Here is a 26,308-nt window from a genome sequence, read left to right as displayed (position 1 = left end):
CTTCTACTTACGTTGTTATATTTCTATTTCTTTGGTTTAAGTAACTTGTCACATTTGTCCAGTCAGTTTCTTTTATTGGGGTTCCTTTATTTTTTGATATCAGGTATGTTAACTTGTCCATGTTTCTAATATCTAATATTTTTTCTGTCCAGTCCTTAATTTCTGGAGTATCTTCTTTCTTCCAGAGTTTTGCATAGCAGATTCTTGCTGCTGTATTCAATAAGAAAAGAAGTTTGTCTGTGGTTTTGTCTATCTTTGGATCTGTTATGCCTAATACGAATATCTCTGGTTTAAATGGGATTCTTATATGTAATATTTCCTGTACCTCTTCGTGGATTTTTTCCAGTATAGTTTCGCTCTCCTCTCCTTTTTAAATTAATGACCTCCCACCATTAGGCTAAGGAAGCAACAAGTAGAAGGCAGAGTTTGCTGGGAAAGAGACTGAGAGCACAGAATTCTGGGAAATGTAGCATTTCTCAACCTGGGGGTCAGGACCCTTGGGGGGGGGGGAGGTCACGAGGGGGTGTCAGAAGGGTTGCCAAAGACCATCAGAAAATACAGTATTTTCTGTTAGTCATGGGGGTTCTGTGTAGGAAGTTTGGCCCAATTCTATCATTGGTGGGATTCGTAGGCGATTGATTGTAGGCGAACTATAAATCCCAGTAACTACAGCTGCCTAATGTCAAGGTCTATTTTCCCCAAACTCCATCTCTATTCATATTTGGACATATGGAGTATTTGTGCCGAGTGTGGTCCAGATCGATCATTGTGTGAGTCCACAATCCTCTCTGGATGTAGGTGAACTACAACTCCAAAACTCAAGGTCAATGCCCACCAAGCCCTTCTAGTGTTACACTATTAAGCTTTATTTTTGGCATTGGAGAGGGATTGGCTGGTGACTGCTGGAAGAGCACTTTGGTTTTTTCAATGTTCAATGACAGGCTGAGTTTCTTGTATGCTTCTGCAAAAGTGTTTAGAGAAGTGTTTCTCAACCTGGGGGTCGGGACCCCTGGGGGGGTCGCGAGAGGGTGTCAGAGGGGTCGCCAAAGACCACCAGAAAACACAGTATTTTCTGTTGCTCATGGGGATTCTGTGTGGGAGGTTTAGACCAATTCTATCATTGGTGAGGTTTAAAATATTCTTTGATTGTAGGGGAACTATAAATCCTGGTAACGACAACTCCCAAATGTCAAGTCTATTTTCCCCAAACTCCACCAGTGTTCACATTTGGGGATATGGAGTATTCATGCCACGTTTGGTCCTGATCCATCATTGTTTGCATCCACAGTGCTCTCTGGATGTAGGTCAACTACAACTCCCAAACTCAAGGTCAATGCTCACCAAACCCTTCCAGTATTTTCTCTAGGTCATGGAAGTTCTGTTTGCCAAGTTTGGTTCAATTCCATATTTGGCGGAGTTCAGAATGCTCTTTGATTGTAGGTGAATTATAAATCCCAGCAACTACAACTCCCAAATGTCAAGGTCTATTTTCCCCCAAATCCGCCAGTGTTCACAATTGGGCATAGTGAGTATCCGTGCCAAGTTTGGTCATTTTTTGAGTCCACAGTACTCTCTGGAAGTGGGTGAACTACAACTCCCAAACCGAAAGTCAATGCCCACCAAACCCTTCCAGTATTTTCTGTTGGTCATGGGAGGCCTGTGTGCCAAGTTTGGTTCAATTCCATTGTTGGTGGAGTTCTGAATGCTCTTTGATTGTAGGTGAACTATAAATCCCAGGAACTACAGCTGCCTAATGTCAAGGTCTATTTCCCCCAAACTCCATCTCTATTCATATTCGGACATATGGAGTATTTGTGCCGAGTGCGGTCCAGATCGATCATTGTGTGAGTTCACAATCATTGTGTGAGTCCACAGCATTCTGAACTCCACCAGGAATGGAATTGAACCAAACTTGGCACACAGAACTCCCATGCCCAACAGAAAATATTGGAAGGGTTCGGTGGGCATTGACCTTGAGTTTTGGAGTTGTAATTCACCTACATCCAGAGAGCACTGTGGACTCAAACAATAATAGATCTGGACCAAACTTCACAAGAATACTCAATATGCCCAAATGTGAACACTGGTGGTTTGGGGAAATTAAAGCTTTGTATTTGAGTTGTCATTGCTGAGATTTATCGTTCACCTACAATCAAAGAGTCCAATGAACCCCACCAATGATAGAGTTGGTCCAAACGTCCAACACAGAATCCCCATGACCAACAGAATATACTGGAGGGATTTGGGATGAATTGACAGTGATTTAGGGGAGATGTAGTTCACCTCCCACCTTTCTGATTGGTCTTTGGCGACCCCTCTGACCCCCAGGTTGAGAAACGCTGGTTTAGAGTGACCTAAACACCTTCTTCTGAATGCGCAGACTACGTTATCATCGGCATATTGGAGTTCTGTAAGATGTTGTTGTGATCTTGGTTTTGGCTTTCAGTCTCCTGTGGTTAAATAGCTTGCCATCTGTCCAATAGATGATTTCCCCTCCAGTGGGAAGCTTCCCATCAACAAGACTATTACTTGTACAAGGACAAGGAGTTGTGCCATTATTATTTCCCACCCAGCTACTCTCCTAGCCAATTTCCACCTCTGACTCTTTTTGACTGTGGCAATAAGTTTAAAAAGCCAAGTTTCTCCAAAGAAGCATGCAACATCCAGATGTGGCTCCCTTTCCCTTTCCGGCTTGCTTTCATTCGTTCCCTCCTGCCTTCTTCGCTCCCTAATTGGCTGGCTCACTTTCCCAAAGCCCTTCACGTGCGGCCTCACCTTCCTCCTTTTTGATTGGGTCTCCTTCCAGTCATATCTTCAGTCCTGATCTCTACTGGATCAGATCCCTGTCAGTCACAAAGAAAGGCGGAGCCTGCAATAGAAGGCAGAACCTTTGCCTCTTTCTACCTTTGGTGCTTGAATTACGCGAATCTTTATGTCCGGATCTTATTGGTCGGAAGCGCCGTCAATCAACCGAAATGTCAAAGCAAGAAGTAGAACGCAACCTCCCCCTTCCCCCCCTCCTTTTCCTTCACTTAGGCTTCGAAACCGCCTTCATTCTCTTCCGAGCAACCATTGGGCGACAGAGGGATCAATCCACCAGCGCCTTATTGTCACAGGCTGTTCTAAACGCCGTTCTATTGAATGGGCGGGATGGGGAACAATGGAGGCGGGGATTTTACGTTCCCGTTTTCCCATTGGTTCTTTCGCCTGCCTTTCTTCCCACTCGGGTGGGAAGCCTGATAAGTTCCAGTGTGTGGATTGGCTCGTGGGTCAAAGGAGGCGGGGCGAGGGGAGGGAGGGAGGTGAGGAAGGAGGGAGCGACCCGAAATTATTTTGTATGCCTTTGTTTCCTTGTCTGGCGGGGAGGGACGGAAAGCCGGAGGGGACAAAGAGCCGGGGGCGAAGCGGCTCCTGGGGCCTTGCGCGCGGGATGGGGCGGCTGTGAGCGAGCGGGGCGGGAAGGCGAAGGAGGCCGAGGCCTGCTTGGGTCGCCTCGGGCCTGGAGAGAGGATGAAGCGCCGGAGCGCCGACTGCAGCAAACTCCGGCGGCCGCTCAAGCGGAACCGCATCACCGAGGGCATCTACGGCAGGTAAGGCCCACGCCCGCCGCGCCTCGGCCTGCCTCCCTTCCCTTCCGGGCCATTGTCTCCAGGACGAGCGTTCCCCTCACGCTTTCAGGGAATGGTGGGGCGGGGAGAAGGCGTCGCACAATCCTGGGCTGGGAAGAGACCACGAAAGGCCGTCCAGCCAGGCATGGGCCAACTTGGGCCTTCCCTCTAGGTGTTTTGGACTTCAACTCCCACAATTCCTCACAGCCTCGGGCCCCTTTCCCTCCTCGGCCGCTAAGGGGCCCGAGGCTGTGAGGAATTGTGGGAGTTGAAGTCCAAAACACCTGGAGGGAGGGCCCAAGTTGGCCCATGCTTGGGCTAGCCCAACCCTCAGTTAACCAAGTTCAAATAAGATACTGTGGGATTTTCTGCCTTGATAGTCTGGGTTATATGGCTGCGTGGAAGGGCCCCAGGTGGAATCTTCTCCCCTGTCATTATTATCTATTAGGCTTGTTTGATCGTGTTCATTAGTTTCTAAAGTCGTTATTAATTCGTATTTAAATTAGCTTACGATCCAATATCGAGCCATGCAGGAATAGTGTGAAGAGTCTATTCTGTTTTGGTTAGACCACACCTGGAATATTGTGTCCAATTCTGGGCACCACAATTCAAGAGAGATATTGACAAGCTGGAATGTGTCCAGAGGAGGGCGACTAAAATGATAAAAGGTCTGGAGAACAAGCCCTATGAGGAGCGGCTTAAGGAGCTGGGCATGTTTAGCCTGAAGAAGAGAAGGCTGAGAGGAGATATGATAGCCATGTATAAATATGTGAGAGGAAGCCACAAGGAGGAGGGAGCAAGCTTGTTTTCTGCTTCCCTGGAGACTAGGACGCGGAACAATGGCTTCAAACTACAAGAGAGGGGATTCCATCTGAACATGAGGAAGAACTTCCTGACTGTGAGAGCCGTTCAGCAGTGGAACTCTCTGCCCCGGAGTGTGGTGGAGGCTCCTTCTTTGGAAGCTTTTAAACAGAGGCTGGATGGCCATCTGTCAGGGGTGATTTGAATGCAATATTCCTGCTTCTTGGCAGGGGGTTGGACTGGATGGCCCATGAGGTCTTTTCCAACTCTATGATTTTATGATTCTAATTAAGAATCGAAACAATTTTTCCAAATTTTCGTAATTATTTCGTAATTATTAAGACGGGAAAGAAGGAGAGAAAAGGTGCCAGCGTTGCCTTTCCTCCCCATCCTCCTCCTCCTCCTCCTGGAGAGAATTTATTATCTTATTACTTATTTTATTATTTTACTTTATTATTTTATTATTTATTTTATTTATTTTATTATTTAATTAATTTTAAGTGATTTTAATTTGGTTTCTGTTAGTTGTAAGTTTTATCACCAACAGTCAGCAATAGAGGGAGAGGGATGCTTCAGAAGTTCCCCCTGTCCTGTTTGGAGGTGTTTTTAGCGCATTGCGCAATCACGTCTGCCATTAACGAATCGATTCGTAATTAACGAAATTTTGAAATCTTAAGTTTCAGAAGTCCTCAGAAATTCGAAACGCTGGCGCCCCCTGAAAACGAAGCGAGTTTAGAACCAAATTTTTTCTTGATCAAACAAGCCTATTATCTATATATATAAAATGCTCTGTGCATAATGAGTACCTTAACAAAAGAACCAATGAACGAAATCACACCAAATTTGGCAACAAAGCATCTCACTACACAAGGAGTGACCATCACTCAAAAAATTATGATTTTGTCATTTGGGAGTTGTAGTTGCTGGGATTTATAGTTCACCAACAATCAAAGAGCATTCTGAACCCCAACAACGACAGAATTGGGCCAAACTTCCCACAAAGAACCCTCATGAACAACAGAAAATACTGTGTTTTCTGGTACTCTTTGGTGACCCTTCTGACACCCCCCTGGTGACCCCCCCCCCGGGGTCTTGACTTGAGAAATGCTGCCTTAAAGCCATCCAGTCCAACTCCCTTCACCAGGGCAAGAAAACATAATCAAATCCCTCCTGACAAAGGGCCATCCAGCCATTCACACACACACACACACACATGTATATGACAGATGCAGTATCAAAGATTTGAAAGGGACTCCTAAAGAAGGACATAAAGATATGTTGCATGTTCCAGAGTAGGCAAACCAGACAATTTCCACATCAACACTGGCAAAGGAACAGCAAGAAATACTGTTTACCCACAAGCAGAAAGAAATTACATATATTAGAAACCAACACTTTCTCATTACTTTATTTTCCAGATCACCAGACTGGGCCACAGCAACGCCTGGCAGGGGACCTCTAGTTATCTCTTTATATAAAAACTAGCCGTCTCCTGCCACACGTTGCTGTAATGAGAAGGTGTTGGTTTCTAATATATGTAATTTCTTTATGCTTGTGGGTAAACAGTATTTCTTGTTGTTTCTTTGTCGGTGTTGATGTAGAGACTGTCTGGTTTACCTACTTTGGAACAGGCAACATAGAATTGTCCTTCATTAGGTGTCCCTTTCAAATCTATTATACCATATCTGTGTGTTTGTGTGAATCATATCTATCTATCTATCTATCTATCTATCTATCTATCTATATTTATGACTGGATGGCTCTTTGTCAAGAGGGCTTTGATTAGATTTTCTTGCCCTGGTGAAGAGAGTTGGACTGGATGGCCTTAAGTATTTTCTGTTGGTCATGGGGGTTCTGTGTGGGAAATTTGCCCCAATTCTGTCGTTTGTGGGGTTCAGAATGCTCTTTGATTGTAGGTGAACTATAAATCCCAGTAAATACAACTCCCAAATTTCAAGGTCTATATCCCCCAAACTCCATCTGCGTTCATATTTGGGCATATGGAATATTTGTGCCAAGTGTGGTCCAGATCCATCATTGTTTGAGTCCACAGTGCTCTCTGGATGTAGGTGAACTACAACTCCAAAACTCAAGGTCAATGCCCACCAAACCCTTCTAGTGTTTTCTGTTGGTCATGGGAGTCCTGTGAGCCACGTTTGGTTCAATTCCAAAAAACATTAAAGCAATAACAGTAAAAACAATAAAACAATACACCGTGACACATTTAAAAACTGGGCCGGGCCAATGTAATGGGTACAGTTAAAAGTGCTGGACATGCCAGGTGAAATGTAAGGATTCTATGGTAGGTGCAATGTGCAGACAATCTTAAATCTCTAATAAAGTGCTACTGGGACATGATGCTGGGAGTTTCCTATTCTGGAAAGGCACACTGGAACAGCCAGGTCTTCAAGTGATTCCTAAAGACTGCCAACGTTGGGGCTTGTCTGATGTCCTTGGGGAGGGTGTTCCAGAGTCCCTCGTCCCCACCAAGTGCGCTTGCGACGCAGGTGGAATCGTGAGCAGGGCCTCTCCAGATGAACCTCGTTCAAAGCAGATATTGTGGGTTATTCTGCCTTGATATTTTGGGTTATATGTCTGTGTGGAAGGACCCCGAGTCCATACTCAGATAATGTGGGAGTTTCCGGTAGGCTGTTAGGAATTATGGGAGTTGAAGTCCAAAACACCTGGAGGGAGGGCCAAAGTTGGTTCATTCCTGGGCAAGCCCAACCCTCAGATATCCCAGTTCAAAGCAGATATTGTGGGATTTTCTGTCTTAATATTATGGGTTATAAGGCTGCATGGAAGGGCCCCAGGTGGAATCTCCTTCCCTGTTATTAAAGGACCCTTCCACATAGCCATGTAACCCAGAATATCGAGGCAGACAATCTATCAATATCTGCTTTGAACTGGGTTATCTGAGTCCACACTGACATAGAATCTAGTTCATTGTGGATTTTATACAGCTGTGTGGAAGGGACCTGAACCCGTGGCTCCATTGAATCCCTAGGCCCCTTGTACGCTGCCATATAATCCATATTATCAAACCAGATAATCCACATTATTTATTTCTTTACAATATTTCTACCCTGCCTTACTCGAACCTGAAAGTGACTCAAGGCAGCTTTACAACATAGGCAGCTATTCGATGCCATGAAAACAATGTAAAAATTACAATAAACATTTATAACAGAATTATAAAATACATACATTAAAACATTTAAAAACATATAAAACCACTACCTTCACTATTAGCCTTGTCGTCCAAAAACATTGTCTAAGCCATTCCAGTATTTGATTTCACATAGTTCCATGTTGATCTATTGCACTAGGTTCCCAAGGCCTGTTCAGAAAGCTTTGTCTGCTTTGAACTGGATTATCTGGGGCCCTTTCCACATAGCTGAATAAAACTTCCACACAGCTATATATCCCAGAATATCAAGACATATAATCTATCAATACCTGCTTTGAACTGAGTTATCTGAGTCCACACTGGCATAGAATTGAGTTCAATGTGGGTTTTATACAGCTGTGCGGAAGGCACCTGAACCCATGGCTCCATTGAGTCCCTAGACCCCTCCTACACTGCCATCTAATTCATATTATCTGCTTTGAGCTGGATTATCTTGGGGCCATTTCCACACAGCTGAATAAAATCCCACATTTTCTGCTTTGAACTGCACTATATGGCAGTATGGACCCAGATAACTGAGTTCAAAGAAGATATTGTGGAATTTCCTGCCTTGATATTCTGGGTTATATGGCTGTGTGGAAGGGCCCTATGTCTCCAGGGCACAGAAGACAAGCCTGCTCCCTCTTCCTTATGGCATCCCATTCTTTCCTGTTCTGCTCCTCTCCACTTCTAAATTCATCCCCCCTTTGTTATTCTCTGTCTCCCATTATCCCCAAATTTGTCAGTGTGTGTTTGGACTTATATATTGTTTGAGGAGGCGTGGCTATGTGCCTGGGAACCTAAGAACAGATTTGTTAAGATATGGTAGGTGATACTCATGTTGGAGACTAGACTGTCCCTCCATGCTCTCCCAAGGTACAACCTAGCCAACACCAGAGTGACTCCAGCAAACACATTTATGCTCCAGCTTTTCTCCCAATATAAGAGCTAAATGTTGGGGCTCTTTGTTAACCATAGGAGCTTTCTTGTGACCCAACGTAGGTGAAGCAGCAGGTCTTCTGGGCCAAAGGGACACAAGGCTTACCTGCTGCCTTGCTTCGTGTTGGAAATCGTTCCTCAGTGATTTGATGTTCATCCAAAATACAGCACAGGTGTGACTCTCAACAAAATAATTTACGTGTTGTTTTTCTACCAATATAAGAGCCAGATATTAGGGCTACATTTCCTTCAGTTCTTTGTTAACCACATGAACTCTTTTGTGACCCAACTTAGGGGTGACTGCAACTCTTTCAGGGCCAAAAGGGATACCACACACAACTATTGCCTTTTCCCACATTGGGGACTGTTCCTCAATTATTTTCCCTCTCTTCTGACATGCAGACAGTCAGCTGCTGAGGTTTCCGCATATGGTATTGTCTCCTAGTAGGTTTCCTTCGCTGGAGTGACTCCTGTGTTGTATGTTCTCTGATTATTATTCTCCATATGTTGACAAATCTGTCCTTAAGTTTTCATGCACTTAACCATGCCTGTTTTTCACTTCCACCACTATAATAATCAAGTCTTCTCAGGAGCTTCAGTAGAAGCTGGGAACAGCAAAGACAATTCTTTACATTTTATGGTATTCTCCAGGTCTCACTTGGAAGTTTGATTGCTGGCCCAATTACTCACCCACAGCCCTTCCCCCCCAAAAAAACATTTCATAATAAGAAAGCTTCTTTTATCATCTCTCCCAAAACATAAATAGGGGGAAATGATATATATATATATATATATATATATATATATATATATATATATATTTAAAAACTCCACAGGTAGTGCTGTGCATGTGCATCCTACTGACCCCATCACCCTCGTTCTTAGTTTCCAATATGCACACAAAGTAGTACAGTGACAATTCGTTGAGACTTCCTTGATCCAGAAATGCTGTTGACTCGCAGTTCCGGTCACGGCAGACCATTGATCGAAGCTAATGAGACTTATAGTTTTGCATCTAAAAGACTGTTGATAAAGTGCTGCTCTAGAATTTCCTTCAAATTCAAACCCACTGCACATTGTGCTCCTAGCTCTTCTCTTTTCTGCAACCCCAGTTACTGTGGACAGCTATGTTAATAGCCCTATGCTAGAGGACCCACTCAGTAATTTTTCTCCACATACACTCAGATCTTTTCATATTCTCTCACATCATCAGTTCTGTACAATCACCCTTGGCAATTTTTGCCCTTTAGAATTTCCCACTGAGGGGTTTTTCGCCCTCTGAGGCAGGTTCTGTGCTTTAGAAAGAATGCAGTTTGACACCACTTTACTGCCTTAGATTAGTGCTGTAGTTTGGTAAAGCACCAGCACTCTTTATCAGAGAAAGCTAAAGACCTTGTATAACTCCCATGAGTACATTTGAAGTGGCAGTTAAAGTGGTGTTGAACTACTGTGTGAAGCAGCACAACTTCCTTTTTTCAAAACTTAATAAAACCCATTGTATGAATCAGAAATTTTTATCTTTTATTTTATAATGTAGGCACATACCTAAAGTTTTGTTTTACATAGTTTTGAAAATCAAATTAGGTAGGTGACGCCCCCCATTCTCCATTCTCCATACACTGAGTAAACCGATTTCTAGCATTTGTCATGACTCTTGCCAGCATAGCAGGCATTATGTTGGCAATTTCTTCCTGGATGTTGGTCTTAAAATCTTGTAGGGTCCTTGGATGGTACACATAAACACAGGATTTCAAAAAACCCCATAGGAAAAAAATCACAAGGGGCCAAAACTGGAGAGTGGGCCGGCCACTCCAAATCCGCTCAAAAAGTAGGCCTTAATGGCAAAAGCACGCTCCTCACTGTTCCAACGCATGATGGTGACTGAGCTGTGTCAGGATAAAACTTTATACTCCTGCCTCTTGAACGAGACCACTAGTGCTCCGCTATGTCTTCAACCGATTGAATGGCGCGCATTTAAAAAAAGGAAGTTATGCTTCCTCACCCTGTACATTCATTTTACATTGTAGGTGCACCCTGAGTCCAAAGTGTCCAGGGATGCAACAGCTTTTGTCAATCAGGTGTCCTTCAGGTGTGTTGGACTACAAGACCCATAATTCCTAGCCATCATAGTCACTGAGTAATAATTCTGCTTTCCCATGGATTTGCTGCTCTGTTTCCCCTTTGACTGATTTACACTTAGAAGTCCCTATCCAAAACTTCCTTCAAAATTCTCACAAAGACATTGTTGTTCTTAATCTTCCACTCTCTCTCCCCAGTTTTTCTCAATAACCTTCTCATGCAAAGCTTACTTTTCTGTGGATTTAACCATCTGTTATCTGGAATTCCGAAATCTGAAATACTCCAAAATCTTAAATTGTCCACATGGGTGGCTGAGATAGTGACATCCTTTCTTTCTCACAGGACCCAAAGCGGCTTACAACATATTAAAATCATGTAAACAACAATCCAAATACATCAAAAATAAGTATAAAACATCATAAAATAGCCATTTAAAACAACAATAATATATATTCAACAATAATATACATTCATAAACTGGATCAACTTCATGTACTGAGAATACAAGGAAGTACACTTTCAGAGGTGTCAATACAAATTTTATGTAAGCCTGGAACTTAGGCAGTAACTGCAAATCCTGTTTTATTCACAGCAGACTTTTCTACCATGTAAAAATACATAATTCTACCCAACGTTCCCATATCGCTCTGATGCTGCCAATCATCAACTGTGATCAAACTTCTAGCAACTTTATTATTTCCACATATTTCATTCCATGGAGTAGTTGTTCCTAAATTTTGTTCCCCAGATATTTGGGTTTTCAGCTCCCAGAAGTCCTGAATGTTGGCCAAGCTGACAAGGACTGATGCCGAAAACACCTGGAGGACTAAAGTTTGGGAACCATTGCCATAGAGCAAGTATACAGGCAGTCCCCAAGTTACAAACAAGATAGGTTTTGTAGGTTTGTTCTATTTTTATTTATTTATGATATTTCTACCCTGCCTTTCTCGAACCTGAAGGTGACTCAAGATGGTTTTACAACATAGGCAGCTATTCAATGCCATTCTTAAGCTGAATTTGTATGTGTCGGAGTAGGTACATTTTTAAAGTGTAACTTCAGAGATTTATATATACTCAACCTGTTTTTTATAAGCTTTTTCAGATTATTTTTGTAACTATCTTCTAGAGATGCTTCTCTTATACTTCCTTTCATGCTTTTTTCCCCCCACAAGAGTTTTCACCCTATTGCTACATACATTGCAGACTTGGGTGTCATCTTAAAGTGCCATCACCGTACACTTTGCCTTGTATACCAAAGTGCTTTCAGCATCCGAAGATCTTCCTTTGAATAATGCTAGCTTCCTTTGATGTCTTTTCTTAGGGAATATACATAGAATCTCACAATTCTGTGGTCAAAACACATTTTGCAACTTCCTTTCTTTCAAATGTCTTCTTTTTCTTTCTGCCCCATCTCTATTAACAATAGCCTTTTTATTGTGCCGCTACCCATGTTTCAGTTTTCCTCTTGAGCTTCACTCCTATATTTCTCCCTCCCACACACAAAATCTTGTGCATCATGAATCAAAAGTTTGCCTAAGGTGTTATTAGAGTTACCCTGCCTACGTGTTTATAAGTATTATATTCCTCCAGGATATTCTTATTCCTCCTTCCCCAAAATCATCAAGATAATTGATCCTCGGAGCTATTGAATTTCCTTTCCATACCTTGTCTTAGATCCCTCTTCTTTCTGGTGCTAAAATATGTAACAGGTCAATTTGTTTTTAAAGTTGTGTGAGAGTCAAAGGCAAAAATTAGAGACTTTGTGTGGTCTCTGTTAGTTGTACAACTATATTTGGCCAACTTTTTGGGTTTTCAATTCTTAACAGCCATGAATTATGGTTGTGTATGGTTCTTAAGCTTTTAATATAACATTTTGCTTTTAGAGGTGCTATGATACTGTCAGGTTGTACACTTTCAAGGAGCCTTTTGATGTAAAGTTATGGCAAATTAAACTGGACTTGTTATTGGTTTAACACAAGGAGGTATGCTTTTATGGAGATCTTGTAAGAAGCGGAATAGATGGATTTAAATTAAAACATGGTATGACTTTTATCCTAACAGCTTTCATGGAAAATTAATTGGGATGAGAATAAAACATAAAAATCTGGTTTGTATACCAAAGAAATGTTGCCGACATGAAGTCATGGTTTTGTTATGAAATATTAGAGATTTTTTTCAGATGCATTTTCCTGCATTGTTAGTACACTGCATTTGTATTGCATGCATATCTAATGGACATTTGGGGGGCAATGGATCCCCTCCTTACCTGAACCTTTTGCTCTAATTTTCTCCACTCAAATCCTTAAAGGGATTTCATTGACCATTTTTATTCACCCCATACTTAACACATACTTTTTTCAAAATTGGAAGTTATATTTGCAGGGGTTTTAAAAAGGGTGGGCACAAGAAGCAGTCCACTAAGATCTAGGAATGTGGACTGAACCCTTGTCACCTAATGGTTCAATACAACAAATAAATAGTATTCTTTGATTTTCAAAACCTTAAGGAAAAGGATTGGCAGGCTGAACAAAATATTGTCAGGAAAGTCAAAAAACAGTGGTTTGAATAATCTCCCTGGGCATTCATGTTACTTAAATCAGAGTGGAGGCCTTATAGATTGGATTATCTTTTAAAATCTCTAGGAGAGCAACCCTAGGGAAACAAAAAACCTTGCATTAATAACAGAAGACTGGGCTGTGTTTCTCCCAACAATTTATTCATCATATTGGAAGCAAAACGAGGGTACAGTAGTAATGTATTTAAAAACACACAGAGTTTAAAAACTTGACATTCTACTAAATGTCTTTTGACTAGTAGCTGGTCAATTGAAGTGCCTCTGGTGTTGCTATAAGAAGGTGCTCCATTGTGCATGTGGCAGGGCTCGGGCTGCATTGTAATAGGTGGTCTGTGATATGCTCTTCTACACACTCGCATGTCGTAGACTCCACTTTGTGGCCCAATTTCTTAAGGTAGGCTCTGCATCTCATGGTGCCAGAGCACAGCCTGTTCAGTGCCTTTCAAGATTCCCAGTCTTCTGTGTGCTTGGGGGGAGTCTCTCATTCAGTATCAGCCATGGCTTGAGGTTCCGGGTTTTAGCTTGCCACTTTTGGACTCTCGCTTGCTGAGGTGTTCCTGTGAGTATCTCTGTAAATCTTAGATTTAAGGCGTTGGCATGCTGGCTGATATCTGAACAGGGGATGGGCAAGAGATGTCACTGCCTTGGCTCTTCCATTATTGGCTGCTACTTCCTGGCAGGTGTCAAGTGGTGCAATACTAGCTAAACAGTATAATTTCTCTAGTGGTGTAGGGCGTAGATATCCTGTGATAATGCAGCATGTCTCATTAAGAGCCATATTCACACTGGGCATGTGTATTCAGCAGCAGAGTAGCAAAGCACAAGGGCAAATGTCTTCACTGTGTCTGGTTGTGATCCCCAGGTTGTGCCAGTCAGCTTTCATATGATATTGTTTCTAGCAACCACTTTTTGCTTGATATTCAAGCAGTGTTTCTTGTAGGTCAGAGCATGGTCCAAGGTAACTCCCAAGTATTCTGCTGTGCTGCAATGCTCCAGTGGGATTCCTTCCTTCTCCCAATTGATAGGTTTGGTATCCTCCACTGATTGTATGTATGGTTCTCACAGGAGTAGCAAAAGCCCACTTTGGAAACCTTTGGATTTCTAGAGGCTGATGGATTATATTAGATCTGTTATTATTGTCACCCATATATATAGTGCAGAAATGGCTGTCGCAAGTAGCAGCAGGAGCACAGCATAAGTGGACAACAGACCTCCCAGAAACTTTCCTAAGAGAACCTACATTTATGGACCTTGCCCATGAAGCTTACTTTTATATAGTTAGACTTGAATTGTGAGCTAGTCCCTATTAAACTGGTGGTTCTGTAGTCAGTTATATGTTTTAAACAAGCAGTCTCAAAAGTATAGTGTTTTCGGATGCCTAAAACTTCATGCTGAAGACAGGTCCGTGATTATGCACAAGGAAAGTTTGTTTTTGTTGCCTCCAGAAACCAGTGAAAACGGGATCAAAGCAGAAGGTTATCTAATCAGTGCTACAGATCATGCCACATGCTTCAGCACAAATACTGCTCAGTCACTTTGGCAGGTCACAGGACCTTAGCTTTACCAAACATTTATGCCTTCCCTGCAAAAATTGGATGAACAATCTCAAGATTCGCAGTCAACTTGCCCATTGAACATGTGTAACCTGGTTAACTTGCACTGTGTTTATTTATGTATTAATCAACCATTTTATCAGGTTCACACATTGCTTTAATCCTAATTTGGCAGCCAACATTTATTTTGCTTTTATTATTTCCTGCCAAAAGCAAAACACAGTTGTTGGCTTTCGTTTGAATATTCCTGCAGGGATGTTGGGGGAAGGTGAATAAAATACAGTTGCCTAAGGGAAGGAAGGAAATACTCCTTAGCCAGAAGAGGAACTGTTATGTGTCAGAAAAACGATATTCTCTGTGTTAGTGGTAAACAATTGCATGTTGAAAAAACTACGATATTTTGCAGATCTTATTTCTAGATTGGATTGTATTTGCTTCCAGCGATGATGGAGGCATTTATATATGCATGATAAAAATGTTGTTGTGTATAAGCTGCTGCAGGTATTTTATGGCTTAATAGTTTGACATTTTGAGTTGTGTTTTCATAAGGTATGTGTCTTTAACATTAGTGTGTTTACATTTGCAATAAGGGTTCGAAATCCTATACTATGATAGGTAGATGATTATCATTTTTTTCCATGTCAGGGGGACTTGAGAAACTTCAAATGTGAGAGAATTGACCGTCTGCAAGGGCATTGCCCATGGGACACCTAGATGTTTTACCATCTTGTGAGAGGCTTCTGTCATGTCCCCACATGGGAAGCTCAAGCTGACAGATGGGAGCTCACCCCACTCCCAAGGTTTGAACTGCCAACCTTTCAGTCATCAGTCCTGCTAGCACAAGGGTTTAACCCATTGCGCCACTGGGTGCCCATCAAATAATTTAAAAGATACTATCAGTTTACTGTACCCTATCCTTTTAAAATGACAGGTGGTTAGTTTTTCTGTTCCTAGAGCTTTTTGTTATTTGTGAGTTTGGAGTTTAAAAAAATCAGTATATGCCCCTATGTTTGTGGCTTGAAATATTGGTAGTATTCCTGAGGCATCTCAGTATTTAAGCTCGATGACCATCTTGAACCTGTTACCAGAACATCTACTCTTGTGCTCCTGATGGTGCAGCTTCAAGAATGACAAAAAGGAGATAATGTTTCTGTGCTGACATTAATGCTTTGTCTTACTAAGACCTAGTGCCAGCTAGGAAGTTGTGTTTGCATATCGATCTAATCCTTCATTCATTGAGATCAGTGGGGCATACGAAAATGTGGTACCTCACAACAGCCTTGAGAAGTGGAATACTCAACTTGGCTAATAGCCCTTAATGGCAGGGAAATCCATGCTGGTGAATGAAGACTCTTGTAGTGGAGAAACATAGCACTGTATGCCAGTTCTGTTGGGGTCTTCGGTACAAAGTACTTCTTGGGCTTGTCTCCTTTGAGGTTGGTGGCCTTCATTTCCATGCTAATCACAGACTTCCATCCTGAAGGTGTGAGCATTTAAGCTTTGAGTAAGTTAATAAAAAACCCTTTATAGTTTTATATATAAAAATTGCAAGTTTTTCCAAAGATTATTATTGATATTGTAAGTTTATGAAGCGCTTAATATTTTGCAGGCACTGTACTGTACAACATAGTGTCATGGACCTGCTTCCGCATCATACTGTTCATAAACATGGTGTGAAAGGGAAAAGGAGAGTGAAGAGAAAAATAAGTAAATGTGATAATGAATCTTCACGAAGTTGCAGATTCAACCAGGATGACTCTGGTGATCCCTCTCATTTAATGTATGTCTTTTCTTAAAATCTATTTTAAAGGAAGTCTGTGGACTTCCTATATCCTTAGCCCATAACTTATATCCCAGTCTTTCCACTTTACTGTAACTATGGCCCCTTCTGGAAACACAGCTGAATAAAATCCCACATTATCTGCTTTGAACTGGAATATATGGCAGTGTGGACTCAGATAACCCAGGACCCTTCCACACAGCCCTATATTCCAGAATATCAAGGCAGAAAATCCCACGCTATCTGAGTGTGGACTCAGATAATCCAGTTCAAAGCAGATATTGTGGGATTTTCTGCCTTGATATTCTGGGATACAGGACTGTGCGGAAGAGCCTTCAGTTACAATAGGCAAAGGGCTTTTTCATTCAAGCAAGTATGGGCCCTTCCACACAGCCCTATATCCCAGAATATCAAGGCTGAAAATCCCACATTATCCGAGTGTGGGCTCAGATAACCCAGTTCAAAGCAGATATTGTGAGATTTTCTGTCTTGATATTCTGGGATATAGGGCTGTGTGGAAGGGCCCTGGGTTGCTTCATACTGGATTAATTGGTTGAATAGTTTTTTTTCCCTTTATTTGTGTAATTTAATATATTTTAAATGTATATTGTGTGATTTTAATACTTGTATATTTGTATTTTATTGTTAGCTATTCACCCTTGTCCCAAAAAAAGGCTTCTCTTTTTGCAGAAAGCAGTTTCAAATCTAATAAAATTAACAATAAACATGTAATTGTTGCCAACACATTTCTCTGCTTACAGATTGTTTCTCTTTCCTGTGTTTTAGTTTTCAAGTGCCTTCAGGTTGCCACTTGTCGCTCTTGGTAAAATATATAGATGGCATTATGTAAATAAAATAATGATAAAATGTTGATAAAATTGGGAAGGAAAGAGCTACATGTCAATTTAATTCCAGTGAAGCTGATGGGCTGTATGCTTTGTCCTCTGCTGCTATACAATATTCATTTTAGTCGGTGACCAGTTCTTTTGCGTTTCCTCTCAGTGTAGCAAAGCAATTTACTATATGGTCTAATGGGGAATGGTGTGGTATTGTAGTTCAAGAGAAATAAACCCAAAGCTGGCTCTTCCTCATAGGATTTCTTCAGCTGGAAGTTGTCTTATATTAACTCCCTATTGTTCTTCTTTCAAGAAAGTATAGATTGATGGCTGTGTCTGGCAGGATGATGTTTTTAAAAACAATATACAACAATATGTAACCGCCACCAGGATCCCAGTAGAAAACATCATTGCCAATGTCGAATCAGCAATTTACCGCCTACCAGAGGAAGAAGCAGAAGAAGTACGAGCGGAAGCAGCAAGGATCCTGAAAAAGGCAAAACTCCCCTCCAGTAACATTACTAGGAAGGAAAGAGAAGCCATTCGAGACCTAAATTCAGATCCTGATATCCTCATTCTGCCAGCAGACAAGGGGAATGCCACAGTCATCATGCATACGGAGCAATACAAGGAGAAGATCAGAAAACTCCTGGACCCTACTATATACAAAAAACTCAAGCAAGACCCAACTGCCAAAATAACCAGGAAAACCAACACCCTGATTAAGAACTCCTCAATAAACTTTGACATACGACAGCAGCTATGTAAATCGGAAGCCCATCCACCCAGGCTTTATGGACTCCCAAAAATCCATAAGGACTCCACCCCACTCAGACCCATCGTGAGTGCCATTGGGTCCCCCACATACGACCTAGCAAAATTTCTTGCTGCACAGTTACAAAGCCATATTGGGCTCACTACACACTACATCAAGGACTCAGCCCACTTCATAGAAAAAATCAGCAATCTCAAGCTAAATACAAACGACAAACTGATCAGCTTCGATGTGGTATCTCTATTTACCATGGTCCCGGTAGCAGACACCATGGCACTCATCAACCAGAGGTTCCCAGAAGACATCACGGCTCTGTTTCACCATTGCCTCACCACCAGTTACTTTCAGTGGGACAATGAATTCTACGAACAGAAAGATGGAGTAGCTATGGGGAGCCCTCTCAGCCCGGTCATAGCTAACTTCTACATGGAACACTTTGAAGAACAAGCCCTGGAGACAGCAACCAAAAAGCCCACGATATGGTTCAGATATGTGGATGACACCTTCACCATTTGGAGCCATGGAGATGAAGAACTCAACAGGTTCCTGGACCATCTTAACAGCATCCACCCAAACATCCAGTTCACCATGGAAAAAGAAAATGAAGGAAGACTGCCTTTTCTAGATGTCCTAGTCATCCGCAAACCAGATCAACAATTGGGTCACACCGTCTACAGAAAACCCACACACACAGATAGATATCTACATAAAAACTCCAACCATCACCCAAGTCAAAAAAGAAGCACCATCAAAGCCTTGGCAGACCGTGCAAAAAGAATCTGCGAACCCCACCTCCTCCAAGATGAACTGAACCACCTCAACTGGGCTCTCCAGGCCAATGGATATTCCATCTCAGACATCAGAAGAGCTGCAAGACCAAGAACAAACCACGAGAGTAAAGATGATGATCCACCCAGAGGAAAAGTGTTCCTGCCATACATCAAGGGAACCACTGACCGCATAGGGAAGCTGATGAGGAAACACAACATACAAACTATCTACAAACCCACCAAGAAAATCCAACAAATGCTACGTTCAGCAAAGGACAAGAGGGATCCTCTCACCTCTGCAGGAGTCTACCGTATACCATGCAGCTGTGGACAAGTCTACATAGGGACCACCAAACGCAGCGCCCAGACACGCATCAAGGAACATGAAAGGCACTGCAGACTACTTCAACCAGAGAAGTCAGCCATAGCAGAGCTCCTGATGAACCAGCCTGGACACAGCATATTATTTGAAAACACAGAAATGCTGGACCACACCAACAACCACCATGTCAGACTACACAGAGAAGCCATTGAAATCCATAAGCATGTGGACAATTTCAACAGAAAGGAAGAGACCATGAAAATGAACAAAATCTGGCTCCCAGTATTAAAAAACTCTAAAATTATAACAGCTAAACAACAGAGAGGAAGAAACCAGGCACAGATTAACACCTCCCAGCAACAGGTTTTCCCAGGTTCAAGCAGGCCTTCAAATGCTAATGAAGGTGATTAGCCAAACACTCACACCTAATTGCAGCAGGGAAGAGCTCCTTGCCCCACCCCAGCCATTCCACAGATATATAAACCCATTTGTCCTAATTCCAACAGACCTCTGAGGATGCTTGCCATAGATGCAGGCGAAACGTCAGGAGAAATGCCTCTAGAACATGGCCATATAGCCCGAAAAAACCCACAAGAACTGAATATACAAAAACATCAATTATTTCAAGAAGTAAAGGTACATTCTGAGACTGATGATAATTTAAATAAATGAATAGTTTTATCTCTTTCAGTTGTTCTTTATGGAGAAGATACTTTCACTTGATAGGGTTTTTTGTTTTGTTTTGTTTTGTTTTTTTGCATCAAGAGGCATGGTTGGTTGAAAACTACAGCATCAAAGCTGGTAGACAGAACACTTAGAATATATTATGTGGAATTCCTCTTCAGGAAACAGCCAAATGCATGGCATTCCCATTAACTTTGAATGCAATTTTATATATTTAAAAATTATCTGTTTCCAAGGATCTTGAGACAAAACACTGAAAACCAATAGTGCAGTTTGTGAGTGCTAATGTCGTGGAAGTCCAGTGAGATTTTTCCAAGATAAAAATCAAAGATGTAGATATGAGAACTATGCTACAAAAGAACACAAGCAATAAAAATTAAAGTAGACACATTTTTCAAAAAGGTTTCAAAGATTATAACATTCACAATATTTATAACTGTGATGAGGATTACTTGGGAAGGAATCCCACTGGAGCATTGCACAGCAGAATACCTGGGAGTTACCCTGGACCATGCTCTGACCTACAAGAAACACTGCTTGAATATCAAGCAAAAAGTGGATGCTAGAAACAATATCATACGAAAGCTTTCTGGCAGAACCTGGGGGTCACAACCAAATACAGTGAAGGCATCTGCCCTTGCGCTTTGCTACTCTGCTGCTGAGTATGCGTGCCTAGTGTGGAATACATCTCACCATGTTGAAACAGTGGATGTGACTTTAAATGAGACATGCCACATTATCACAGGATGTCTATGCTCCACACTACTGGAGAAATTATAGTGTTTATCTGGTATTGTACCAGTTGACATCCGCTGGGAAGTAGCAGCCAATAATGAAAGGACCAAGGCACAAAATCAATCCCCTGCAACCCCATCATTATTCAAATTTTGGCGTTTGGATATTTGAGCCAAAGTGGAGTGCAAGTGTGGAAAAGATCACCACAGATCACCTATTACAATGCAACCTGAGCCCTGTCACATGCACAATGGAGTACCTTCTCACAGCAACACCAGAGGCACTCCAATTGGCCAGCTTCTAAGTCAAAGGACATTTAGTAGAATGCCAAGTTTTTAAACTCTGTGTGTTTTTTTAAAAAAATACATTACAACTGTACCCTCGGTTCACTTCTGATACAATAAATAAAATAAATACTGTGATGGCAACTTTTTGGGCACAGTTTCAACCTGTTAGCTCATCATTCCTCAGTGGTACTTCTTTATGAAAGACACGAGGGTCTATGCATATATCTAGCTTTCTGAGACGAGCAAATAATGCAATTATGAAGAAGGAGGCACATATCTTTATCTGATTCCGGAGAGTATCGTGTAGAAAAGCCACAGACCCGTAGCAGTTGTTGCAACCATGATTTAGAATTACAATTTTTAGATGTAGTTACAATAGTCTCACTTATCCAACCTTTACTCATCCAACATTCTGTCTTATCCAACGCAGTCTGCCTCCCACCCAGATCCACAGCTCTTTCAATACATTGTGATGTTTTGGTTCTAAATTCGTAAATACAGTAATTACTACATAACGTAACTGTGCATTGAACTGCTTTTTCTGTCGGTTTGTTGTAAAACATGGTGTGTTACTTGTAAAATCATAAAGTAATTTGACATTTAATAGGCTTCTCCTTAATCCTGCCGTATTATCCAACATTTTTGCTTATCCAACGTTCAGCCAGCCCGTTTATGTTGGGTAAGTGAGATTCTACCACGTATAGATCTTCTAAATTAAATTTAATGTGTGTTTCAGTATCACATGCTATTGTGCTATAGAATTATTGTGGTCTGGAACATTAAACTAGCTTGTCTTCGACATGCTGTATCAAGAGAAAAAATATTTGAGGTTTATTTTAAGAACTAAAATTGCCTATGTGTTGACTCTTTAAATCACTTTTTTGTCATAGGCCCCAAATTCTTAAATACTGCTCAAGTAAAGAGCTTTACTAGCTATATTGGTGAACTCAGGATTTCTTTTTTTTATCAAAGCAAAACAAAAGGAATGTGAAATTTGGTGGCACAGCTAAAACATTCTTGAAGAACTTCCTATGTTGAGAAGAAGTTGAAAGCAGATTGTTACAAATCATAGGCTGTGCTAAGGTACTGCTACTATTTATAGTTCACTTGTGATCTGCGTGTGCAGTGGGTAGTACGTAGAGGAAAATACATATGAGATATTAGCGTCTCATGGAAAGCCTTTTATGGTGAACATGAATGCACTGCATGGATGTCTTCACTGCAGCATTAAGACTGCAGTTTACTTTGTAGACAGTTTGCTTTTATAGTATTTGTTTTAAGTTGGAATCCTTTTACGTTTAATCATTGGTGGCCAATGTCTTCAATGTGTGAGGACTAGAGGCCAGCATATCTGCAAGTTGGTTGCCACTTTGAAACCAGGCTGTGCTCCCCACTTCCAAATCTAGTTTCCTACTTCTGAAAAGGGAACTGCTTCGGTGGTTTCTGGAATGATGCAGACATCTGTAAAACGTATATCAGTGCCATGGAGACTGAGGTAGGACTAACTGGTGATGTTGGAAACAAAGCCTCCCATGTAACTGGCCCTCGATATGTTTCTAAAGGGCGGCATATAAATGTCGTAAATAAATAGTAAATAAATAGTCCAAAACCACTTAGATCACTTGTGTTATTCTCAGGGCTCAGGACCCGAATCCGGCCTGCCATGTCATTTCATATAACCCTCCAGATGTTGGACTCCAATTCATTTGTGCCTCATCATTAGACCTCTTGAGTAGAGCTGATGGGAGCTGTGATGCAGTGACATCTGGAAGATTTCAGATTGTTCTGTTCAGTCAAGAGAGTAGGGTTTGGATTTAGATACAAGGCTTGTGAAGATGATGTCTGCCTTTGAAAAGTCTTTTAATCCTTCCCTGACCTCAGAATGACAAGTTCTGTCCGGTTGCAATTCCCAGTATCTGCTTGTTTTCTGCTTCCTTGGAGACTAGGACGCGGAACAATGGCTTCAAACTACAAGAGAGGAGATTCCATCTGAACATGAGGAAGAACTTCCTGACTCTGAGAGCCGTTCAGCAGTGGAACTCTCTGCCCCGGAGTGTGGTGGAGGCTCCTTCTTTGGCAGCTTTTAAACAGGGGCTGGATGGCCATCTGTCAGGGGTGATTTGAATGCAATATTCCTGCTTCTTGGCAGGGGGTTGGACTGGATGGCTCATGAGGTCTCTTCTAACTCTTTGATTCTATGATTCTATCACCAGTTTGCATGGGGGACAATAAAAATGATGGGAGTTGTTGTTCAATTACACGTGGAACTCAAATTGCATAAAAACTAAAGAGCACTGACCACTGAAAAATATATATAATTGGCTTTCTGTATTCATGTTAGTGATCATGTAGGCAGGCAACCATGAGACTGATGTGGCCCTTGATGAAAATGAGTTTGACAGCCCTGACTTAGACCATCTCAGATTAGTAGATATTGTAAGGCTGGATGTTGCTGTCAAGTTACTAGTCAGTCACTGTCTCTTGTTGTGTGCTTTCAAGTTGTTTCCACCTTATACCAATCTTAGCACAGCTATATGATAAGTGGTGAAATATTTATATTCTAAAATATTTTTCTTTTCTATTTTCCATAGCAATAAAGTTTTAGGCAATAGTTAAATTGACAAGTGAACACACTTCAGAAATTGTGTAGTGCATTCCTTTTCCATAGCATCAAAAATTTTATGGAAACATTCTATTGAGTCTCGATGCCTTGGTTACATCCAGATTGGATTACTGCAATGCACTCTATGTGGGGCTGCTTTTGAAGATGGCCCGGAAACTCAACTGGCCCAAAGGTCGGCAGCCAGACTTCTAACTGGAGCTAATTATAGGGAGCGCACAACACTCCTATTGAAGCAGCTCCACTGGTTTCCGATCCCAATTAAATGTGCAAGTTATGACCTACAGAGCCCTAAAAAATTCGGGTCCTGCCTATCTTTGTTACTGCATCTCCCCCTATGAACAAGCACGGGTTCTAAGATCTGCCGGGGAGGCCCTCCTTTTCCTCCCACCACTATCACAAGAATGGTTGGTGGGGACAAGGGAGAGGCCCTTTTTGGTGGTGGCTCCCCACTTTGGAACACCCTCCCCAGGGAGATTAGACAAGTCCCCGCTCTGTCCTCCTTTTGCAGGGACTTGGATGTTTCAGCTAGCATCTGAGAACAGATAGTCCCTAGTTATAACTGCCCAGTTCCTAGGTCGCCTCATAATATTTTGTTCTTTGCACTTCATCCAATATCCCGGCCATATGGTACGCTGTTTTGCACTATCCCATGCCTGGCCCTTTTTATAGCCTTGTCATGTCTATTGTATTACTGGTTATTGGTTCTGTTGAGCATTGTTTTGAGATTCAGTGCTTCTGTTTTATATGGTGTTTTATTTAATTCTGTTTTTATTTGGATTGTTACATTTTACTATGCTCTTATTTTAATTGTGTTTTTGCTTTAATGGTTTGTTTTTGCTTTTATGTCTTGTGGGCATTTTTACCCATATATAAGCTGCCTCGAGTACTACCTTTGGGGAGATGGTGCGGCGTATAATAAAGTTGTTGTCGTTGTCATGACCCTTCTAGAACACACATTTATGAGGAGTTTTGGGACGTGTGTGTGTGTGTGTGTGTGTGGTTTTTTTTTTTTTACATTTTATGAGATGTATCACAGATGCTCTGCTGTGAGCTAGGACCATAACGGAATGCCATGGCTTTGGTTATTGTTGTCATTTTCAAATGTCAAGTGTCGTCTTTATGCAAGTATCCAAAACTGAAAGATAATGCTGTTTTGAGGATTGGTTTTACCTGGACTATGTATTGTCGAAGGCCTTCATGGCCGGAATCACTGGGTTGTGGTGTGTTTTCTGGGTCGTATGGCCATGTTTCAGAAGCATTCTTTCCCGACGTTTCACCTGCATCTATGGCAGGCATCCTCAGAGGTTGTGAGGTCTGTTAGAAACTAGGAAAATTGGGTTTATATATCTGTAGAAGCCCAGGGTGGGAGAAAGAACTCTTGTCTGTTGGAGTTAGGTGTGAATGCAGTAACTGGCCACCTTGATAAGCATTTAATGACCTAGCAATTTTCAAGATCTGACTTCTTATTGCCTGGGGGAATCCTTCATTGAGAGGTGAGCAGTTGGCCCTGATTGTTTCTTGTCTGGACTTCCCCTGTTTTTGAGTGTTGTTCTTTATTTACTGTTATGATTTTAGAGTTGTTTTGATACTGGTACCCATTTTCATGTTCATTTTCATGGTTTCTTCCTTTCTGTTGAAATTTTCCACATGCTTATGGATTTCATTGGCTTCTCTCTGTAGTCTGGCATGATAGTTGTTAGAGTGGTCCAACATTTCTGTGTTCTCCAATAATTTGCTGAGTCAAGACTGGTTCATCAGGTGCTCTGCTATGGATGACTTCTCTGGTTGAAATAGTCTGCAGTGCCTTTATGTTCCTTGATTCGTGCCTGGGCAATGCTGCATTTGGTGGTCCCTATGTAGACTTGTCCACAGCTGCATGGTATATGATAGACTCCTGCAGAGGTGAGAGGATCCCTCTTGTCCTTTGCTGAATGTAGCATTTGTTGGATTTTGTTGGAATGTAGATTAACTTCTTTGACATTAATCAAAGAATGTGGTTTTTATTTTTGTTTTGAATGTTCTTCTTTTTTCTTCTCTCACCTATAGTGGCTCAGTAGGTCATGGCATGAGAGAGATGCTGCATGTAATCAGGTTATTCATGGTTTGTTCACTTTCAAGTTGGATAGGGCATATTCTTGACCTACCTTAAAGTGGCACAGCCTTTATATAGTAACATCAGAGTTGTATATTAAATGCAGGCTGCTCAGTAGGGAATCTTTCTTGTCCTGGTCACAATTAAACATATGCCTGTAAGAGTCTTTATTGAATTCTTTGGACAGATCAATCCCAGAGGACTGTTTTAGCTATCACAGAACCAAAAGGATGTTAGTGTGGCTTATAGCATTGGCTGAGAGAGAACTGACCAAAATTTACAAGAAACTCTCAGCAAAATTAAGAAAAAAATACATTTCAGTATGTATCCTATTTAGCACAGGACAGCCAGAAAACCTCAAGTAGAATGAAAATCCGAATCTGCATTTAGCTTTTGGATTTTCTGAAGAATTGTGAAATATATGTTAAAACATTTTTTTTGTTTCTGTCTTCTGCATTGTGTTTTCTTAGACTGTATTCTTCCACATCATCCTCATACATACGGTGTTTGGTGTTTTCTGATTTTATCAAAAACACATCGAAAAACAAGGCCTTGGCAGAGAACTATTTATGGCAGCAGTAACACTTATTTTGGCTTAGTTGTGTCACAAATGTGTATTTATTTCCACCTACTCAATTTCGCTTGAGTTTTCTTATTATTGTTCTCCTTCTGATGAAGGC

General features: G+C 41.6%; 1 protein-coding gene across 2 annotated transcripts in view; it reads left to right on the top strand.

The window, feature by feature from the left end:
* Positions 1-3,288: 3,288 nt before the first annotated feature.
* MACO1 (macoilin 1) overlaps positions 3,289-26,308 on the top strand; it is a 107,487-nt gene continuing 84,467 nt past the window's right edge. For both annotated transcript variants that reach the window (XM_060784433.2, XM_060784432.2), the window contains exon 1: positions 3,289-3,590. In XM_060784433.2, the coding sequence (XP_060640416.2) occupies positions 3,511-3,590 (80 nt within the window). In that variant the 5' untranslated portion in view covers positions 3,289-3,510. The remainder of the gene's footprint in view (positions 3,591-26,308) is intronic.

Source organism: Anolis sagrei, chromosome X, assembly GCF_037176765.1.
Source record: "Anolis sagrei isolate rAnoSag1 chromosome X, rAnoSag1.mat, whole genome shotgun sequence".
NCBI classification, from domain to species: Eukaryota; Metazoa; Chordata; class Lepidosauria; order Squamata; family Dactyloidae; genus Anolis; species Anolis sagrei.
This window is presented reverse-complemented; position numbering and strand designations above follow the sequence as displayed.